This window comes from Coregonus lavaretus, assembly GCF_964263955.1.
Source record: "Coregonus lavaretus genome assembly, contig: HAP1_SCAFFOLD_2976, whole genome shotgun sequence".
In the NCBI taxonomy this organism is placed as follows: Eukaryota; Metazoa; Chordata; class Actinopteri; order Salmoniformes; family Salmonidae; genus Coregonus; species Coregonus lavaretus.
This window is the reverse complement of record NW_028159058.1, coordinates 51,909-70,421: the sequence shown is the minus strand read 5'-3', so window position 1 is coordinate 70,421 and position 18,513 is coordinate 51,909. Positions and strand designations below refer to the sequence as shown.

The 18,513-nt window shown below is 44.5% G+C and overlaps 1 protein-coding gene across 1 annotated transcript; it reads left to right on the top strand.

Annotated features, from left to right (window-relative positions):
• Positions 1 to 26: 26 nt before the first annotated feature.
• Positions 27 to 16,152, top strand: LOC311123307 (transmembrane protein 8B-like). Its single transcript, XM_084197566.1, has 3 exons — positions 27 to 245; positions 381 to 497; positions 11,464 to 16,152. Exons 1-3 carry the CDS (start codon positions 135 to 137, stop codon positions 11,752 to 11,754), a joined length of 519 nt encoding a protein of 172 aa, XP_084053692.1. The 5' UTR covers positions 27 to 134; the 3' UTR covers positions 11,755 to 16,152.
• Positions 16,153 to 18,513: the final 2,361 nt, after the last annotated feature.

Sequence of the window (18,513 nt, the reverse complement as noted above, 5' to 3'; positions counted from 1 at the left end):
TGACCAGCCTGGTTTAACAGTCTCTCTCTCTCTCTCTCTCTCTCTAGTTCTACCATGCATGTGACCAGCCTGGTTTAACAGTCTCTCTCTCTCTCTAGTTCTACCATGCATGTGACCAGCCTGGTTTAACAGCGATGTGTATCATGGACTATGACACTCTCCAGTACTGTGACTTCCTGGGTTCAGTGTGTTCTATCTGGGTCACTGTTCTCTGCATGGCCCGCGTCAGAGACACAGTCAAACACGTACGTTAAAACACACACACTCACAGACACGCTACAAACACACACACTCACACTTCATATGTCATGCTAATGCTAATGCTAATGCTAATGCTAATGCTAATGCTAATGCTAATGCTTGTTTTGGTGTGTGTGTAGATGTTCTTTATGCTAGGGACTCTGCTGATAGCAATGTCCATGCAGCTGGACCGGAGAGGACTGTGGAACATGCTGGGACCCATCCTCTGTGCTGTACTGGCCATGGTGACCTCCTGGGTAACTATACAGACATATATCCATGGTGACCTCCTGGGTAACTATACAGACATATATCCATGGTGACCACCTGGGTAACTATACAGACATATATCCATGGTGACCTCCTGGGTAACTATACAGACATATAGACATATATCCATGATGACCTCCTGGGTAACTATACATCCATATAGACATATATCCATGGTGACCTCCTGGGTAACTATACATCCATATAGACATATATCCATGGTGACCTCCTGGGTAACTATACAGACATATATCCATGGTGACCTCCTGGGTAACTATACAGACATATAGACATATATCCATGATGACCTCCTGGGTAACTATACATCCATATAGACATATATCCATGGTGACCTCCTGGGTAACTATACAGACATATATCCATGGTGACCTCCTGGGTAACTATACATCCATATAGACATATATCCATGGTGACCTCCTGGGTAACTATACATCCATATAGACATATATCCATGGTGACCTCCTGGGTAACTATACATCCATATAGACATATATCCATGGTGACCTCCTGGGTAACTATACATCCATATAGACATATATCCATGGTGACCTCCTGGGTAACTATACATCCATATAGACATATATCCATGGTGACCTCCTGGGTAACTATACATCCATATAGACATATATCCATGGTGACCTCCTGGGTAACTATACAGACATATATCCATGGTGACCTCCTGGGTAACTATACATCCATATAGACATATATCCATGGTGACCTCCTGGGTAACTATACATCCATATAGACATATATCCATGGTGACCTCCTGGGTAACTATACATCCATATAGACATATATCCATGGTGACCTCCTGGGTAACTATACATCCATATAGACATATATCCATGGTGACCTCCTGGGTAACTATACATCCATATAGACATATATCCATGGTGACCTCCTGGGTAACTATACATCCATATAGACATATATCCATGGTGACCTCCTGGGTAACTATACATCCATATAGACATATCCATGGTGACCTCCTGGGTAACTATACATCCATACAGACATATATCCATGGTGACCTCCTGGGTAACTATACATCCATATAGACATATATCCATGGTGACCTCCTGGGTAACTATACAGACATATAGACATATATCCATGGTGACCTCCTGGGTAACTATACATCCATACATATATCCATGGTGACCTCCTGGGTAACTATACATCCATATAGACATATATCCATGGTGACCTCCTGGGTAACTATACATCCATATAGACATATATCCATGGTGACCTCCTGGGTAACTATACATCCATATAGACATATATCCATGGTGACCTCCTGGGTAACTATACATCCATATAGACATATATCCATGGTGACCTCCTGGGTAACTATACATCCATATACACATATATCCATGGTGACCTCCTGGGTAACTATACAGACATATAGACATATATCCATGGTGACCTCCTGGGTAACTATACATCCATATAGACATATATCCATGGTGACCTCCTGGGTAACTATACATCCATACAGACATATATCCATGGTGACCTCCTGGGTAACTATACAGACATATATCCATGGTGACCTCCTGGGTAACTATACATCCATATAGACATATATCCATGGTGACCTCCTGGGTAACTATACATCCATATAGACATATATCCATGGTGACCTCCTGGGTAACTATACAGACATATATCCATGGTGACCTCCTGGGTAACTATACATCCATATAGACATATATCCATGGTGACCTCCTGGGTAACTATACATCCATATAGACATATATCCATGGTGACCTCCTGGGTAACTATACATCCATATAGACATATATCCATGGTGACCTCCTGGGTAACTATACATCCATATAGACATATATCCATGGTGACCTCCTGGGTAACTATACATCCATATAGACATATATCCATGGTGACCTCCTGGGTAACTATACATCCATATAGACATATATCCATGGTGACCTCCTGGGTAACTATACATCCATATAGACATATATCCATGGTGACCTCCTGGGTAACTATACAGACATATATCCATGGTGACCTCCTGGGTAACTATACATCCATATAGACATATATCCATGGTGACCTCCTGGGTAACTATATAGACATATATCCATGGTGACCTCCTGGGTAACTATACATCCATATAGACATATATCCATGGTGACCTCCTGGGTAACTATACATCCATATAGACATATATCCATGGTGACCTCCTGGGTAACTATACATCCATATAGACATATATCCATGGTGACCTCCTGGGTAACTATACATCCATATAGACATATATCCATGGTGACCTCCTGGGTAACTATACATCCATATAGACATATATCCATGGTGACCTCCTGGGTAACTATACATCCATATAGACATATATCCATGGTGACCTCCTGGGTAACTATACATCCATATAGACATATATCCATGGTGACCTCCTGGGTAACTATACATCCATATAGACATATATCCATGGTGACCTCCTGGGTAACTATACAGACATATAGACATATATCCATGGTGACCTCCTGGGTAACTATACATCCATACATATATCCATGGTGACCTCCTGGGTAACTATACATCCATATAGACATATATCCATGGTGACCTCCTGGGTAACTATACATCCATATAGACATATATCCATGGTGACCTCCTGGGTAACTATACATCCATATAGACATATATCCATGGTGACCTCCTGGGTAACTATACATCCATATAGACATATATCCATGGTGACCTCCTGGGTAACTATACATCCATATACACATATATCCATGGTGACCTCCTGGGTAACTATACAGCATATAGACATATATCCATGGTGACCTCCTGGGTAACTATACATCCATATAGACATATATCCATGGTGACCTCCTGGGTAACTATACATCCATACAGACATATATCCATGGTGACCTCCTGGGTAACTATACATCCATACATATATCCATGGTGACCTCCTGGGTAACTATATAGACATATATCCATGGTGACCTCCTGGGTAACTATACATCCATATAGACATATATCCATGGTGACCTCCTGGGTAACTATACATCCATACATATATCCATGGTGACCTCCTGGGTAACTATACATCCATATAGACATATATCCATGGTGACCTCCTGGGTAACTATACATCCATACAGACATATATCCATGGTGACCTCCTGGGTAACTATACAGACATATAGACATATATCCATGGTGACCTCCTGGGTAACTATACATCCATATAGACATATATCCATGGTGACCTCCTGGGTAACTATACATCCATACATATATCCATGGTGACCTCCTGGGTAACTATACATCCATATAGACATATATCCATGGTGACCTCCTGGGTAACTATACATCCATATAGACATATATCCATGGTGACCTCCTGGGTAATTATACATCCATATAGGACATATATCCATGGTGACCTCCTGGGTAACTATACATCCATATAGACATATATCCATGGTGACTCCTGGGTAACTATACATCCATATAGACATATATCCATGGTGACCTCCTGGGTAACTATACAGACATATATCCATGGTGACCTCCTGGGTAACTATACATCCATATAGACATATATCCATGGTGACCTCCTGGGTAACTATACATCCATATAGACATATATCCATGGAGACCTCCTGGGTAACTATACATCCATACAGACATATGTCCATGGTGACCTCCTGGGTAACTATACATCCATATAGACATATATCCATGGTGACCTCCTGGGTAACTATACATCCATATAGACATATATCCATGGTGACCTCCTGGGTAACTATACATCCATATAGACATATATCCATGGTGACCTCCTGGGTAACTATACATCCATATAGACATATATCCATGGTGACCTCCTGGGTAACTATACATCCATATAGACATATATCCATGGTGAACTCCTGGGTAACTATACATCCATATAGACATATATCCATGGGGACCTCCTGGGTAACTATACATCCATACAGACATATATCCATGGTGACCTCCTGGGTAACTATACATATCATTTACATTTTTACATTTTAGTCATTTAGCAGACGCTCTTATCCAGAGCGACTTACAGGAGCAATTAGGGTTAAGTGCCTTGCTCAAGGGCACATTTACGTCATTTAGCAGACGCTCTTATCCAGAGCGACTCACCAATTGGTGCGTTCACCCTATAGCCAGTGGGATAACCACTTTACAATTTTTTTTTGGGGGGGGGGGGGGGGAGGGGGGGGTAGAAGGATTACTTTATCCTATCCCAGGTATTCCTTAAAGAGGTGGGGTTTCAAATGCCTCCGGAAGGTGGTGAGTGACTCCGCTGTCCTGGCGTCGTGAGGGAGCTTGTTCCACCATTGGGGTGCCAGAGCAGCGAACAGTTTTGACTGGGCTGAGCGGGAACTATGCTTCCGCAGAGGAAGGGGAGCCAGCAGGCCAGAGGTGGATGAACGCAATGCCCTCGTTTGGGTGTAGGGACTGATCAGAGCCCGAAGGTACAGAGGTGCCGTTCCCCTCACTGCTCCATAGGCAAGCACCATGGTCTTGTAGCGGATGCGAGCTTCAACTGGAAGCCAGTGGAGTGTGCGGAGGAGGGGGGTGACGTGAGAGAACTTGGGAAGGTTGAACACCAGACGGGCTGCGGCATTCTGGATGAGTTGTAGGGGTTTAATGGCACAGGCAGGGAGGCCAGCCAACAGCGAGTTGCAGTAGTCCAGACGGGAGATGACAAGTGCCTGGATTAGGACCTGTGCCGCTTCCTGTGTAAGGCAGGGTCGTACTCTCCGAATGTTGTAGAGCATGAACCTGCAGGAGCGGGTCACCGCCTTGATGTTGGCGGAGAACGACAGGGTGTTGTCCAGGGTCACGCCTAGGCTCTTCGCACTCTGGGAGGAGGACACAGCGGAGTTGTCAACCGTGATGGCGAGATCATGGAACGGGCAGTCCTTCCCCGGGAGGAAGAGCAGCTCCGTCTTGCCAGGGTTCAGCTTGAGGTGGTGATCCGTCATCCATACTGATATGTCTGCCAGACATGCAGAGATGCGATTCGCCACCTGGTTATCAGAAGGGGGAAAGGAGAAGATTAGTTGTGTATCGTCAGCGTAGCAATGATAGGAGAGGCCATGTGAGGATATGACAGAGCCAAGTGACTTGGTGTATAGGGAGAAAAGGAGAGGGCCTAGGACTGAGCCCTGGGGGACACCAGTGGTGAGAGCACGTGGTGCGGAGACAGCTTCTCGCCACGCCACTTGGTAGGAGCGACCGGTCAGGTAGGACGCAATCCAGGAGTGAGCCGCGCCGGAGATGCCCAGCTCGGAGAGGGTGGAGAGGAGGATCTGATGGTTCACAGTATCAAAGGCAGCAGACAGGTCTAGAAGGACAAGAGCAGAGGAGAGAGAGTTAGCTTTAGCAGTGCGGAGAGCCTCCGTGACACAGAGAAGAGCAGTCTCAGTTGAATGACCAGTCCTGAAACCTGACTGGTTTGGATCAAGAAGGTCATTCTGAGAGAGATAGCAAGAGAGTTGGCTAAAGACGGCACGCTCAATAGTTTTGGAAAGAAAAGAAAGAAGGGATACTGGTCTGTAGTTGTTGACATCAGTGGGATCGAGTGTTGGTTTCTTGAGAAGGGGAGCAACTCTCGCTCTCTTGAAGACGGAAGGGACATGGCCAGCGGTCAAGGATGAGTTGATCAGCGAGGTGAGGTAGGGGAGAAGGTCACCGGAGATGGTCTGGAGAAGAGAGGAGGGGATGGGGTAAAGCGGGCAGGTTGTTGGGCGGCCTGCAGTCACAAGTCGCAGGATTTTATCTGGAGAGAGAGGGGAGAAAGAAGTCAAAGCATAGGGTAGGGCAGTGTGAGTAGGACCAGCAGTGTCATTAGACTTAACAAACGAGGATCGAATGTCGTCAACCTTCTTTTCAAGGTACATCCATATATACATCCATATAGACATATATCCATGGTGACCTCCTGGGTAACTATACATCCATACATATATCCATGGTGACCTCCTGGGTAACTATACATCCATATAGACATATATCCATGGTGACCTCCTGGGTAACTATACATCCATATAGACATATATCCATGATGACCTCCTGGGTAACTATACATCCATATAGACATATATCCATGGTGACCTCCTGGGTAACTATACATCCATATAGACATATTTCCATGATGACCTCCTGGGTAACTATACATCCATATAGACATATATCCATGGTGACCTCCTGGGTAACTATACATCCATATAGACATATATCCATGGTGACCTCCTGGGTAACTATACATCCATATAGACATATATCCATGGTGACCTCCTGGGTAACTATACATCCATATAGACATATATCCATGGTGACCTCCTGGGTAACTATACAGACATATAGACATATATCCATGGTGACCTCCTGGGTAACTATACATCCATATAGACATATATCCATGGTGACCTCCTGGGTAACTATACATCCATATAGACATATATCCATGGTGACCTCCTGGGTAACTATACATCTATACATATATCCATGGTGACCTCCTGGGTAACTATACATCCATATAGACATATATCCATGGTGACCTCCTGGGTAACTATACATCCATATAGACATATATCCATGGTGACCTCCTGGGTAACTATACATCCATATAGACATATATCCATGGTGACCTCCTGGGTAACTATACATCCATATAGACATATATCCATGGTGACCTCCTGGGTAACTATACATCCATATAGACATATATCCATGGTGACCTCCTGGGTAACTATACAGACATATAGACATATATCCATGGTGACCTCCTGGGTAACTATACATCCATATAGACATATATCCATGGTGACCTCCTGGGTAACTATACAGACATATATCCATGGTGACCTCCTGGGTAACTATACATCCATATAGACATATATCCATGGTGACCTCCTGGGTAACTATACATCCATATAGACATATATCCATGGTGACCTCCTGGGTAACTATACATCCATATAGACATATATCCATGGTGACCTCCTGGGTAACTATACATCCATATAGACATATATCCATGGTGACCTCCTGGGTAACTATACATCCATATAGACATATATCCATGGTGACCTCCTGGGTAACTATACAGACATATAGACATATATCCATGGTGACCTCCTGGGTAACTATACATCCATATAGACATATATCCATGGTGACCTCCTGGGTAACTATACAGACATATATCCATGGTGACCTCCTGGGTAACTATACATCCATATAGACATATATCCATGGTGACCTCCTGGGTAACTATACATCCATATAGACATATATCCATGGTGACCTCCTGGGTAACTATACATCCATATAGACATATATCCATGGTGACCTCCTGGGTAACTATACATCCATATAGACATATATCCATGGTGACCTCCTGGGTAACTATACATCCATATAGACATATATCCATGGTGACCTCCTGGGTAACTATACAGACATATAGACATATATCCATGGTGACCTCCTGGGTAACTATACATACATATAGACATATATCCATGGGACCTCCTGGGTAACTATACAGACATATATCCATGGTGACCTCCTGGGTAACTATACAGACATATATACATATATCCATGGGGACCTCCTGGGTAACTATACATCCATATAGACATATATCCATGGTGACCTCCTGGGTAACTATACAGACATATAGACATATATCCATGGTGACCTCCTGGGTAACTATACATCCATATAGACATATATCCATGGTGACCTCCTCGGTAACTATACATCCATATAGACATATATCCATGGTGACCTCCTGGGTAACTATACATCCATATAGACATATATCCATGGTGACCTCCTGGGTAACTATACATCCATATAGACATATATCCATGGTGACCTCCTGGGTAACTATACATCCATATAGACATATATCCATGGTGACCTCCTGGGTAACTATACATCCATACATATATCCATGGTGACCTCCTGGGTAACTATACATCCATATAGACATATATCCATGGTGACCTCCTGGGTAACTATACATCCATATAGACATATATCCATGGGGACCTCCTGGGTAACTATACATCCATATAGACATATATCCATGGTGACCTCCTGGGTAACTATACATCCATATAGACATATATCCATGGTGACCTCCTGGGTAACTATACATCCATATAGACATATATCCATGGTGACCTCCTGGGTAACTATACATCCATATAGACATATATCCATGGTGACATCCTGGGTAACTATACATCCATATAGACATATATCCATGGTGACCTCCTGGGTAACTATACATCCATATAGACATATATCCATGGTGACCTCCTGGGTAACTATACATCCATATAGACATATATCCATGGTGACCTCCTGGGTAACTATACATCCATATAGACATATATCCATGGTGACCTCCTGGGTAACTATACATCCATATAGACATATATCCATGGTGACCTCCTGGGTAACTATACATCCATATAGACATATATCCATGGTGACCTCCTGGGTAACTATACATCCATATAGACATATATCCATGGTGACATCCTGGGTAACTATACATCCATATAGACATATATCCATGGTGACCTCCTGGGTAACTATACATCCATATAGACATATATCCATGGTGACCTCCTGGGTAACTATACATCCATATAGACATATATCCATGGTGACCTCCTGGGTAACTATACATCCATATAGACATATATCCATGGTGACCTCCTGGGTAACTATACAGACATATAGACATATATCCATGGTGACCTCCTGGGTAACTATACATCCATATAGACATATATCCATGGTGACCTCCTGGGTAACTATACATCCATACATATATCCATGGTGACCTCCTGGGTAACTATACATCCATATAGACATATATCCATGGTGACCTCCTGGGTAACTATACATCCATATAGACATATATCCATGGTGACCTCCTGGGTAACTATACATCTATACATTAGGGTTAGGCTATGTGTGTGTGTCCAGGTGTATCAGGCTGAAGAGGAGACAGTGGTAGTCTTCCTCCTGGGTTAGGGTTAATGTTGTGTGTAATGTCTGTATAATGTGTGTGTTTCCAGGTGTATCAGGGGCTGAAGAGGAGCCAGTGGTAGTCTTCCTCCTGCCAGGGTTAATGTTGTCTGTAATGTCTGTATAATGTGTGTGTGTCCAGGTGTATCGGGGGCTGAAGAGGAGCCAGTGGTAGTCTTCCTCCTGCCAGGGTTAATGTTGTCTGTAATGTCTGTATAATGTGTGTGTGTCCAGGTGTATCGGGGGCTGAAGAGGAGACAGTGGTAGTCTTCCTCCTGGGTTAGGGTTAGGGTTAATGTTGGGTGTAATGTCTGTATAATGTGTGTGTGTCCAGGTGTATCGGGGGCTGAAGAGGAGCCAGTGGTAGTCTTCCTCCTGCCAGGGTTAATGTTGGGTGTAATGTCTGTATAATGTGTGTGTGTCCAGGTGTATCGGGGGCTGAAGAGGAGACAGTGGTAGTCTTCCTCCTGCCAGGGTTAATGTTGGGTGTAATGTCTGTATAATGTGTGTGTGTCCAGGTGTATCGGGGGCTGAAGAGGAGCCAGTGGTAGTCTTCCTCCTGCCAGGGTTAATGTTGGGTGTAATGTCTGTATAATGTGTGTGTGTCCAGGTGTATCGGGGGCTGAAGAGGAGACAGTGGTAGTCTTCCTCCTGGGTTAGGGTTAGGGTTAATGTTGGGTGTAATGTCTGTATAATGTGTGTGTGTCCAGGTGTATCGGGGGCTGAAGAGGAGACAGTGGTAGTCTTCCTCCTGCCAGGGTTAATGTTGGGTGTAATGTCTGTATAATGTGTGTGTGTCCAGGTGTATCGGGGGCTGAAGAGGAGCCAGTGGTAGTCTTCCTCCTGCCAGGGTTAATGTTGGGTGTAATGTCTGTATAATGTGTGTGTGTCCAGGTGTATCGGGGGCTGAAGAGGAGCCAGTGGTAGTCTTCCTCCTGCCAGGGTTAATGTTGGGTGTAATGTCTGTATAATGTGTGTGTGTCCAGGTGTATCGGGGGCTGAAGAGGAGACAGTGGTAGTCTTCCTCCTGGGTTAGGGTTAGGGTTAATGTTGGGTGTAATGTCTGTATAATGTGTGTGTGTCCAGGTGTATCAGGCTGAAGAGGAGCCAGTGGTAGTCTTCCTCCTGCCAGGGTTAATGTTGGGTGTAATGTCTGTATAATGTGTGTGTGTCCAGGTGTATCGGGGGCTGAAGAGGAGCCAGTGGTAGTCTTCCTCCTGCCAGGGTTAATGTTGGGTGTAATGTCTGTATAATGTGTGTGTGTGTCCAGGTGTATCGGGGGCTGAAGAGGAGACAGTGGTAGTCTTCCTCCTGGGTTAGGGTTAGGGTTAATGTTGGGTGTAATGTCTGTATAATGTGTGTGTGTCCAGGTGTATCGGGGGCTGAAGAGGAGCCAGTGGTAGTCTTCCTCCTGCCAGGGTTAATGTTGGGTGTAATGTCTGTATAATGTGTGTGTGTCCAGGTGTATCGGGGGCTGAAGAGGAGCCAGTGGTAGTCTTCCTCCTGCCAGGGTTAATGTTGGGTGTAATGTCTGTATAATGTGTGTGTGTCCAGGTGTATCGGGGGCTGAAGAGGAGCCAGTGGTAGTCTTCCTCCTGCCAGGGTTAATGTTGGGTGTAATGTCTGTATAATGTGTGTGTGTCCAGGTGTATCGGGGGCTGAAGAGGAGACAGTGGTAGTCTTCCTCCTGCCAGGGTTAATGTTGGGTGTAATGTCTGTATAATGTGTGTGTGTCCAGGTGTATCGGGGGCTGAAGAGGAGCCAGTGGTAGTCTTCCTCCTGCCAGGGTTAATGTTGGGTGTAATGTCTGTATAATGTGTGTGTTTCCAGGTGTATCGGGGGCTGAAGAGGAGACAGTGTTACCCCCCCTGCTGGCGGCGTTGGGTACTGTTTCTACTCCCAGGCCTGGCCTCAGCGCTGGTCGGTGTGTGTGTCTACGTGTTTGCCGAGACGGAGGACAACTACCTGTACACACACAGTCTCTGGCACGTCCTGGTTGCCTCTAGTGTGGTGTTCCTGCTGCCTCCCAGAGAGACAGAGTCCGTTAACACCTGGAGCTCTGGAGTCTGTGGTTATACACTCTGCCACAGCACCAAGGAGGAATTATACACTGTTACCTGACCCTGGACCTGTGGTTACCAACTATACACTGTTACCTGACCCTGGACCTGTGGTTACACACTCTGCCACGGCACCAAGGAGGAATTATACACTGTTACCTGACCCTGGACCTGTGGTTACACACTCTGCCACGGCACCAAGGAGGAATTATACACCGTTACCTGACCCTGGACCTGTGGTGACCAACTATACACTGTCTCATAGGTATCAGGGCTGTGACATACCAATATTGACAGATGTTTCCATGGAAACAATGAAAACACGACGCAGACAACTCTTTAGTCCTTTTAAAAACCCTCTGGATGTAAAATATAGTGTGCTATAGTTTGGAAAATAAATACATGGGACTGGATGACAACATAATGATGTTTGTCTCCAACATTAGGGCTGTTTTCCTAAAGAACTTCAATCTTCTTGGTGTTTTGTTTCCTTGCCACGGTACTATGGAGTATCCCAGTACTGGGATGGTCCCAGCTCTGCATACTATGGAGTATCCCAGTACTGGGATGGTCCCAGCTCTGCATACTATGGAGTATCCCAGTACTGGTATGGTCCCAGCTCTGCATACTATGGAGTATCCCAGTACTGGTATGGTCCCAGCTCTGCATACTATGGAGTATCCCAGTACTGGGATGGTCCCAGCCCTGCATACTATGGAGTATCCCAGTACTGGTATGGTCCCAGCCCAGCATACTATGGAGTATCCCAGTACTGGTATGGTCCCAGCTCTGCATACTATGGAGTATCCCAGTACTGGTATGGTCCCAGCTCTGCATACTATGGAGTATCCCAGTACTGGGATGGTCCCAGCCCTGCATACTATGGAGTATCCCAGTACTGGTATGGGCCCAGCCCTGCATACTATGGAGTATCCCAGTACTGGTATGGTCCCAGCCCTGCATACTATGGAGTATCTCAGTACTGGGATGGTCCCAGCTCTGCATACTATGGAGTATCCCAGTACTGGTATGGTCCCAGCTCTGCATACTATGGAGTATCCCAGTACTGGGATGGTCCCAGCCCTGCATACTATGGAGTATCCCAGTACTGGTATGGGCCCAGCCCTGCATACTATGGAGTATCCCAGTACTGGTATGGTCCCAGCTCTGCATACTATGGAGTATCCCAGTACTGGTATGGTCCCAGCTCTGCATACTATGGAGTATCCCAGTACTGGTATGGTCCCAGCCCTGCATACTATGGAGTATCTCAGTACTGGTATGGTCCCAGCCCTGCATACTATGGAGTATCCCAGTACTGGTATGGTCCCAGCTCTGCATACTATGGAGTATCCCAGTACTGGGATGGTCCCAGCTCTGCATACTATGGAGTATCCCAGTACTGGTATGGTCCCAGCCCTGCATACTATGGAGTATCCCAGTACTGGTATGGTCCCAACTCTGCATACTATGGAGTATCCCAGTACTGGTATGGTCCCAGCTCTGCATACTATGGAGTATCCCAGTACTGGGATGGTCCCAGCTCTGCTAGCTGGATGGATATAATAAAATGGCAGATATTTCTAGTCAAGGATATAAATGTTTTCACAATAATATATTTATAGTTGATCTATCCCCGTATGACATCACACTTCCTGCTTATCCATCATGCCTTGCTCCTCCCCTTTCCTGCTTTAGTTTAGATTCACTACTAGAGAGATAAAGACTGCTAGTTAAAGCTGGGATGTTCAATGGTATAGATCAGGCCTCTCCTTCTAATAAGGGACTGATTCAGACCTGTTTATAGATCAGGCCTCTCCTTCTAATAAGGGACTGATTCAGACCTGTTATAGATCAGGCCTCTCCTTCTAATAAGGGACTGATTCAGACCTGTTATAGATCAGGCCTCTCCTTCTAATAAGGGACTGATTCAGACCTGTTTATAGATCAGGCCTCTCCTTCTAATAAGGGACTGATTCAGACCTGTTTATAGATCAGGCCTCTCCTTCTAATAAGGGACTGATTCAGACCTGTTATAGATCAGGCCTCTCCTTCTAATAAGGGACTGATTCAGACCTGTTATAGATCAGGCCTCTCCTTCTAATAAGGGACTGATTCAGACCTGTTTATAGATCAGGCCTCTCCTTCTAATAAGGGACTGATTCAGACCTGTTTATAGATCAGGCCTCTCCTTCTAATAAGGGACTGATTCAGACCTGTTTATAGATCAGGCCTCTCCTTCTAATAAGGGACTGATTCAGACCTGTTTATAGATCAGGCCTCTCCTTCTAATAAGGGACTGATTCAGACCTGTTATAGATCAGGCCTCTCCTTCTAATAAGGGACTGATTCAGACCTGTTATAGATCAGGCCTCTCCTTCTAATAAGGGACTGATTCAGACCTGTTATAGATCAGGCCTCTCCTTCTAATAAGGGACTGATTCAGACCTGTTTATAGATCAGGCCTCTCCTTCTAATAAGGGACTGATTCAGACCTGTTTATAGATCAGGCCTCTCCTTCTAATAAGGGACTGATTCAGACCAGGGACACCAGGTGAGTGTAATTACCTAGCAGAAACAGAAGTGTTTCTGTCCTCCAGGACCAGAAGTGTTTCTGTCCTCAGGACCAGAAGTGTTTCTGTCCTCCAGGACCAGAAGTGTTTCTGTCCTCAGGACCAGAAGTGTTTCTGTCCTCAGGACCAGAAGTGTTTCTGTCCTCCAGGACCAGAAGTGTTTCTGTCCTCAGGACCAGAAGTGTTTCTGTCCTCAGGACCAGAAGTGTTTCTGTCCTCCAGGACCAGAAGTGTTTCTGTCCTCAGGACCAGAAGTGTTTCTGTCCTCAGGACCAGAAGTGTTTCTGTCCTCAGGACCAGAAGTGTTTCTGTTCTCCAGGACCAGAAGTGTTTCTGTTCTCCAGGACCAGAAGTGTTTCTGTCCTCAGGACCAGAAGTGTTTCTGTCCTCAGGACCAGAAGTGTTTCTGTCCTCAGGACCAGAAGTGTTTCTGTTCTCCAGGACCAGAACTGAACAGCCCTGAGTTAAAGGAATAGTGCAAGATTCTAGCAATGAAGCTGTTTCTCTCACGGATCCAGTTTATGTCTCTGTGCAGTTTGAAGGAGGTTAAAGGTAGTTTCACGAAGCCAATGCTAACTAGCATTAGCACAATGACTGGAAGTCTACCAGTACAGCTAGCACCTGTAGACTCGCGGTATCTGTCTTGATTCAAACACTATAATGTCTTGGTATATTTGCTCATAGTAACCCTTACCCCAATACACTGGTACTAGGCTATATCATACTCATAGTAACCCTTACCCTTGAGCGAGGCAGTTAACCCCCAACAACAACTGCTCCCCGGGTGCCGATGATGTGAACGTCGATTAAGGCAGCCCCCTGCACCTCTGATTCAGATGGGGTTACATGCGGAAGTCACATTTGGGCTGAAGGTATTCAGCTGTGCAGCTGACTATGTTTCCCTTTCCCTTCCCCACACCTCAATGGGCCCTGTTCCAATTCTATATCCTCTCTTCCTTCTCCTTAAAGCACCTTCATGACTTAAGTGTAATAATGTCATTTTAATGACATCTAAATGTAATTTGTCTAGAGGTCTTTCTCTGAATCAGATTGTGTACGCAGTGCCTCTCCACCCTGTGTTCTGCAGGACCTGTTCCACCACACCTCTTATTTCCTGGTCATACTGCTTCTATGTCACAATGATATTCAGTTAGAATTAAGCATTTTAATGTTCTGGTGTTGAGTTAATAATGATCATGTTTAGAATGTTTTAATGTTCTGGTGTTGGTTAATAATGATCATGTTTAGAATGTTTTAATGTTCTGGTGTTGAGTTAATAATGATCATGTTTAGAATGTTTTAAGGTTCTGGTGTTGAGTTAATAATGATCATGTTTAGAATGTTTTAATGTTCTGGTGTTGGTTAATAATGATCATGTTTAGAATGTTTTAATGTTCTGGTGTTGAGTTAATAATGATCATGTTTAGAATGTTTTAATGTTCTGGTGTTGAGTTAATAATGATCATGTTTAGAATGTTTTAATGTTCTGGTGTTGGTTAATAATGATCATGTTTAGAATGTTTTAATGTTCTGGTGTTGAGTTAATAATGATCATGTTTAGAATGTTTTAATGTTCTGGTGTTGGTTAATAATGATCATGTTTAGAATGTTTTAATATTCTGGTGTTGGGTTAATAATGATCATGTTTAGAATGTTTTAATGTTCTGGTGTTGGTTAATAATGATCATGTTTAGAATGTTTTAATATTCTGGTGTTGGGTTAATAATGATCATGTTTAGAATGTTTTAAGGTTCTGGTGTTGGTTAATAATGATCATGTTTTTATGTTCTGAAAGAGTTTTTGATCCCTCATGATCACATGTTATGTTAATGAGATGTTAATTGGATGTTTCTGATATGGTAAATATATGTTAATTTACACAGGGATGCTGATAGCCTTTGCATCTTTCATGTGCGTATCTGGACATTCTACAGTGTGTCTAGACATTCTACAGTGTGTCTGGACATTCTACAGTGTATCTGGACATTCTACAGTGTGTCTAGACATTCTACAGTGTGTCTGGACATTCTACAGTGTGTCTGGACATTCTACAGTGTGTCTGGACATTCTACAGTGTATCTGGACATTCTACAGTGTGTCTGGACATTCTACAGTGTGTCTGGACATTCTACAGTGTGTCTGGACATTCTACAGTGTGTCTGGACATTCTACAGTGTGTCTGGACATTCTACAGTGTGTCTGGACATTCTACAGTGTGTCTGGACATTCTACAGTGTGTCTAGACATTCTACAGTGTGTCTGGACATTCTAAAGTGTGTCTGGACATTCCAGTGTATCTGGACATTATACATTTACATTTAATTCATTTAGCAGACGCTCTTATCCAGAGCGACTTACAAATTGGTGCATTCAACTTAGGATAGCCAGTGGGACAACCACATCTCGATCACAGTAAGTACACTTCTTCAAACAAGCAGCTGTGAGCAAAGTCAGTGCAATCAGGGACAACCACATCTCGATCACAATAAGTACATTTCTTTAAACAAGTCAGTGCTAGCAGGTGAAATAAGTCAGGTGTTAATTTAGATAAAAGACAGTGGTAGTAAAGGGGGTGTGGAAGGATTACTATTATCCTATTCCAGGTATTCCTTAAAGAGGTGGGGTTTCAAGTGTCTCCGGAAGGTGGTCAGTGACTCCGCTGTCCTGGCGTCGTGGGGGAGCTGGTTCCACCATTGGGGTGCCAGAGCAGCGAATAGTTTTGACTGGGCTGAGCGGGAACTGTGCTTCCGTAGAGGTAGTGGGGCCAGCAGGCCAGAGGTGGATGAACGTAGTGCCCTCGTTTGGGTGTAGGGTCTGATCAGAGCCTGAAGGTAAGGAGGTGCCGTTCCCCTCACAGCTCCGTAGGCAAGCACCATGGTCTTGTAGTAGATGCGAGCTTCATTCTACAGTGTGTCTAGACATTCTACAGTGTGTCTGGACATTCTACAGTGTGTCTGGACATTCTACAGTGTATCTGGACATTCTACAGTGTGTCTGGACATTCTACAGTGTGTCTAGACATTCTACAGTGTGTCTGGACATTCTACAGTGTGTCTAGACATTCTACAGTGTGTCTAGACATTCTACAGTGTGTCTGGACATTCTACAGTGTATCTGGACATTCTACAGTGTGTCTGGACATTCTACAGTGTGTCTGGACATTCTACAGTGTGTCTGGACATTCTACAGTGTGTCTAGACATTCTACAGTGTGTCTAGACATTCTACAGTGTGTCTGGACATTCTACAGTGTGTCTGGACATTCTACAGTGTGTCTGGACATTCTACAGTGTGTCTGGACATTCTACAGTGTGTCTAGACATTCTACAGTGTGTCTAGACATTCTACAGTGTGTCTGGACATTATACGTTTACATTTAAGTCATTTAGCAGACGCTCTTATCCAGAGCGACTTACAAATTGGTGCATTCAACTTAGGATAGCCAGTGGGACAACCACATCTTGATCACAGTAAGTACACTTCTTCAAACAAGCAGCTGTGAGCAAAGTCAGTGCAATCAGGGACAACCACATCTCGATCACAATAAGTAAATTTCTTTAAACAAGTCAGTGCTAGCAGGTGAAATAAGTCAGGTGTTAGTTTAGATAAAAGACAGTGGTAGTAAAGGGGGGGTAGAAGGATTACTATTATCCTATTCCAGGTATTCCTTAAAGAGGGGGTTTCAAGTGTCTCCGGAAGGTGGTCAGTGACTCCGCTGTCCTGGCGTCGTGGGGGAGCTGGTTCCACCATTGGGGTGCCAGAGCAGCGAATAGTTTTGACTGGGCTGAGCTGGAACTGTGCTTCCGTAGAGGTAGTGGGGCCAGCAGGCCAGAGGTGGATGAACGTAGTGCCCTCGTTTGGGTGTAGGGTCTGATCAGAGCCTGAAGGTAAGGAGGTGCCATTCCCCTCACAGCTCCGTAGGCAAGCACCATGGTCTTGTAGTAGATGCGAGCTTCATTCTACAGTGTGTCTAGACATTCTACAGTGTGTCTGGACATTCTACAGTGTGTCTGGACATTCTACAGTGTGTCTGGACATTCTACAGTGTGTCTGGACATTCTACAGTGTGTCTGGATATTCTACAGTGTGTCTGGACATTCTACAGTGTATCTGGACATTCTACAGTGTGTCTGGACATTCTACAGTGTGTCTAGACATTCTACAGTGTGTCTAGACATTCTACAGTGTATCTGGACATTCTACAGTGTGTCTGGACATTCTACAGTGTGTCTGGACATTCTACAGTGT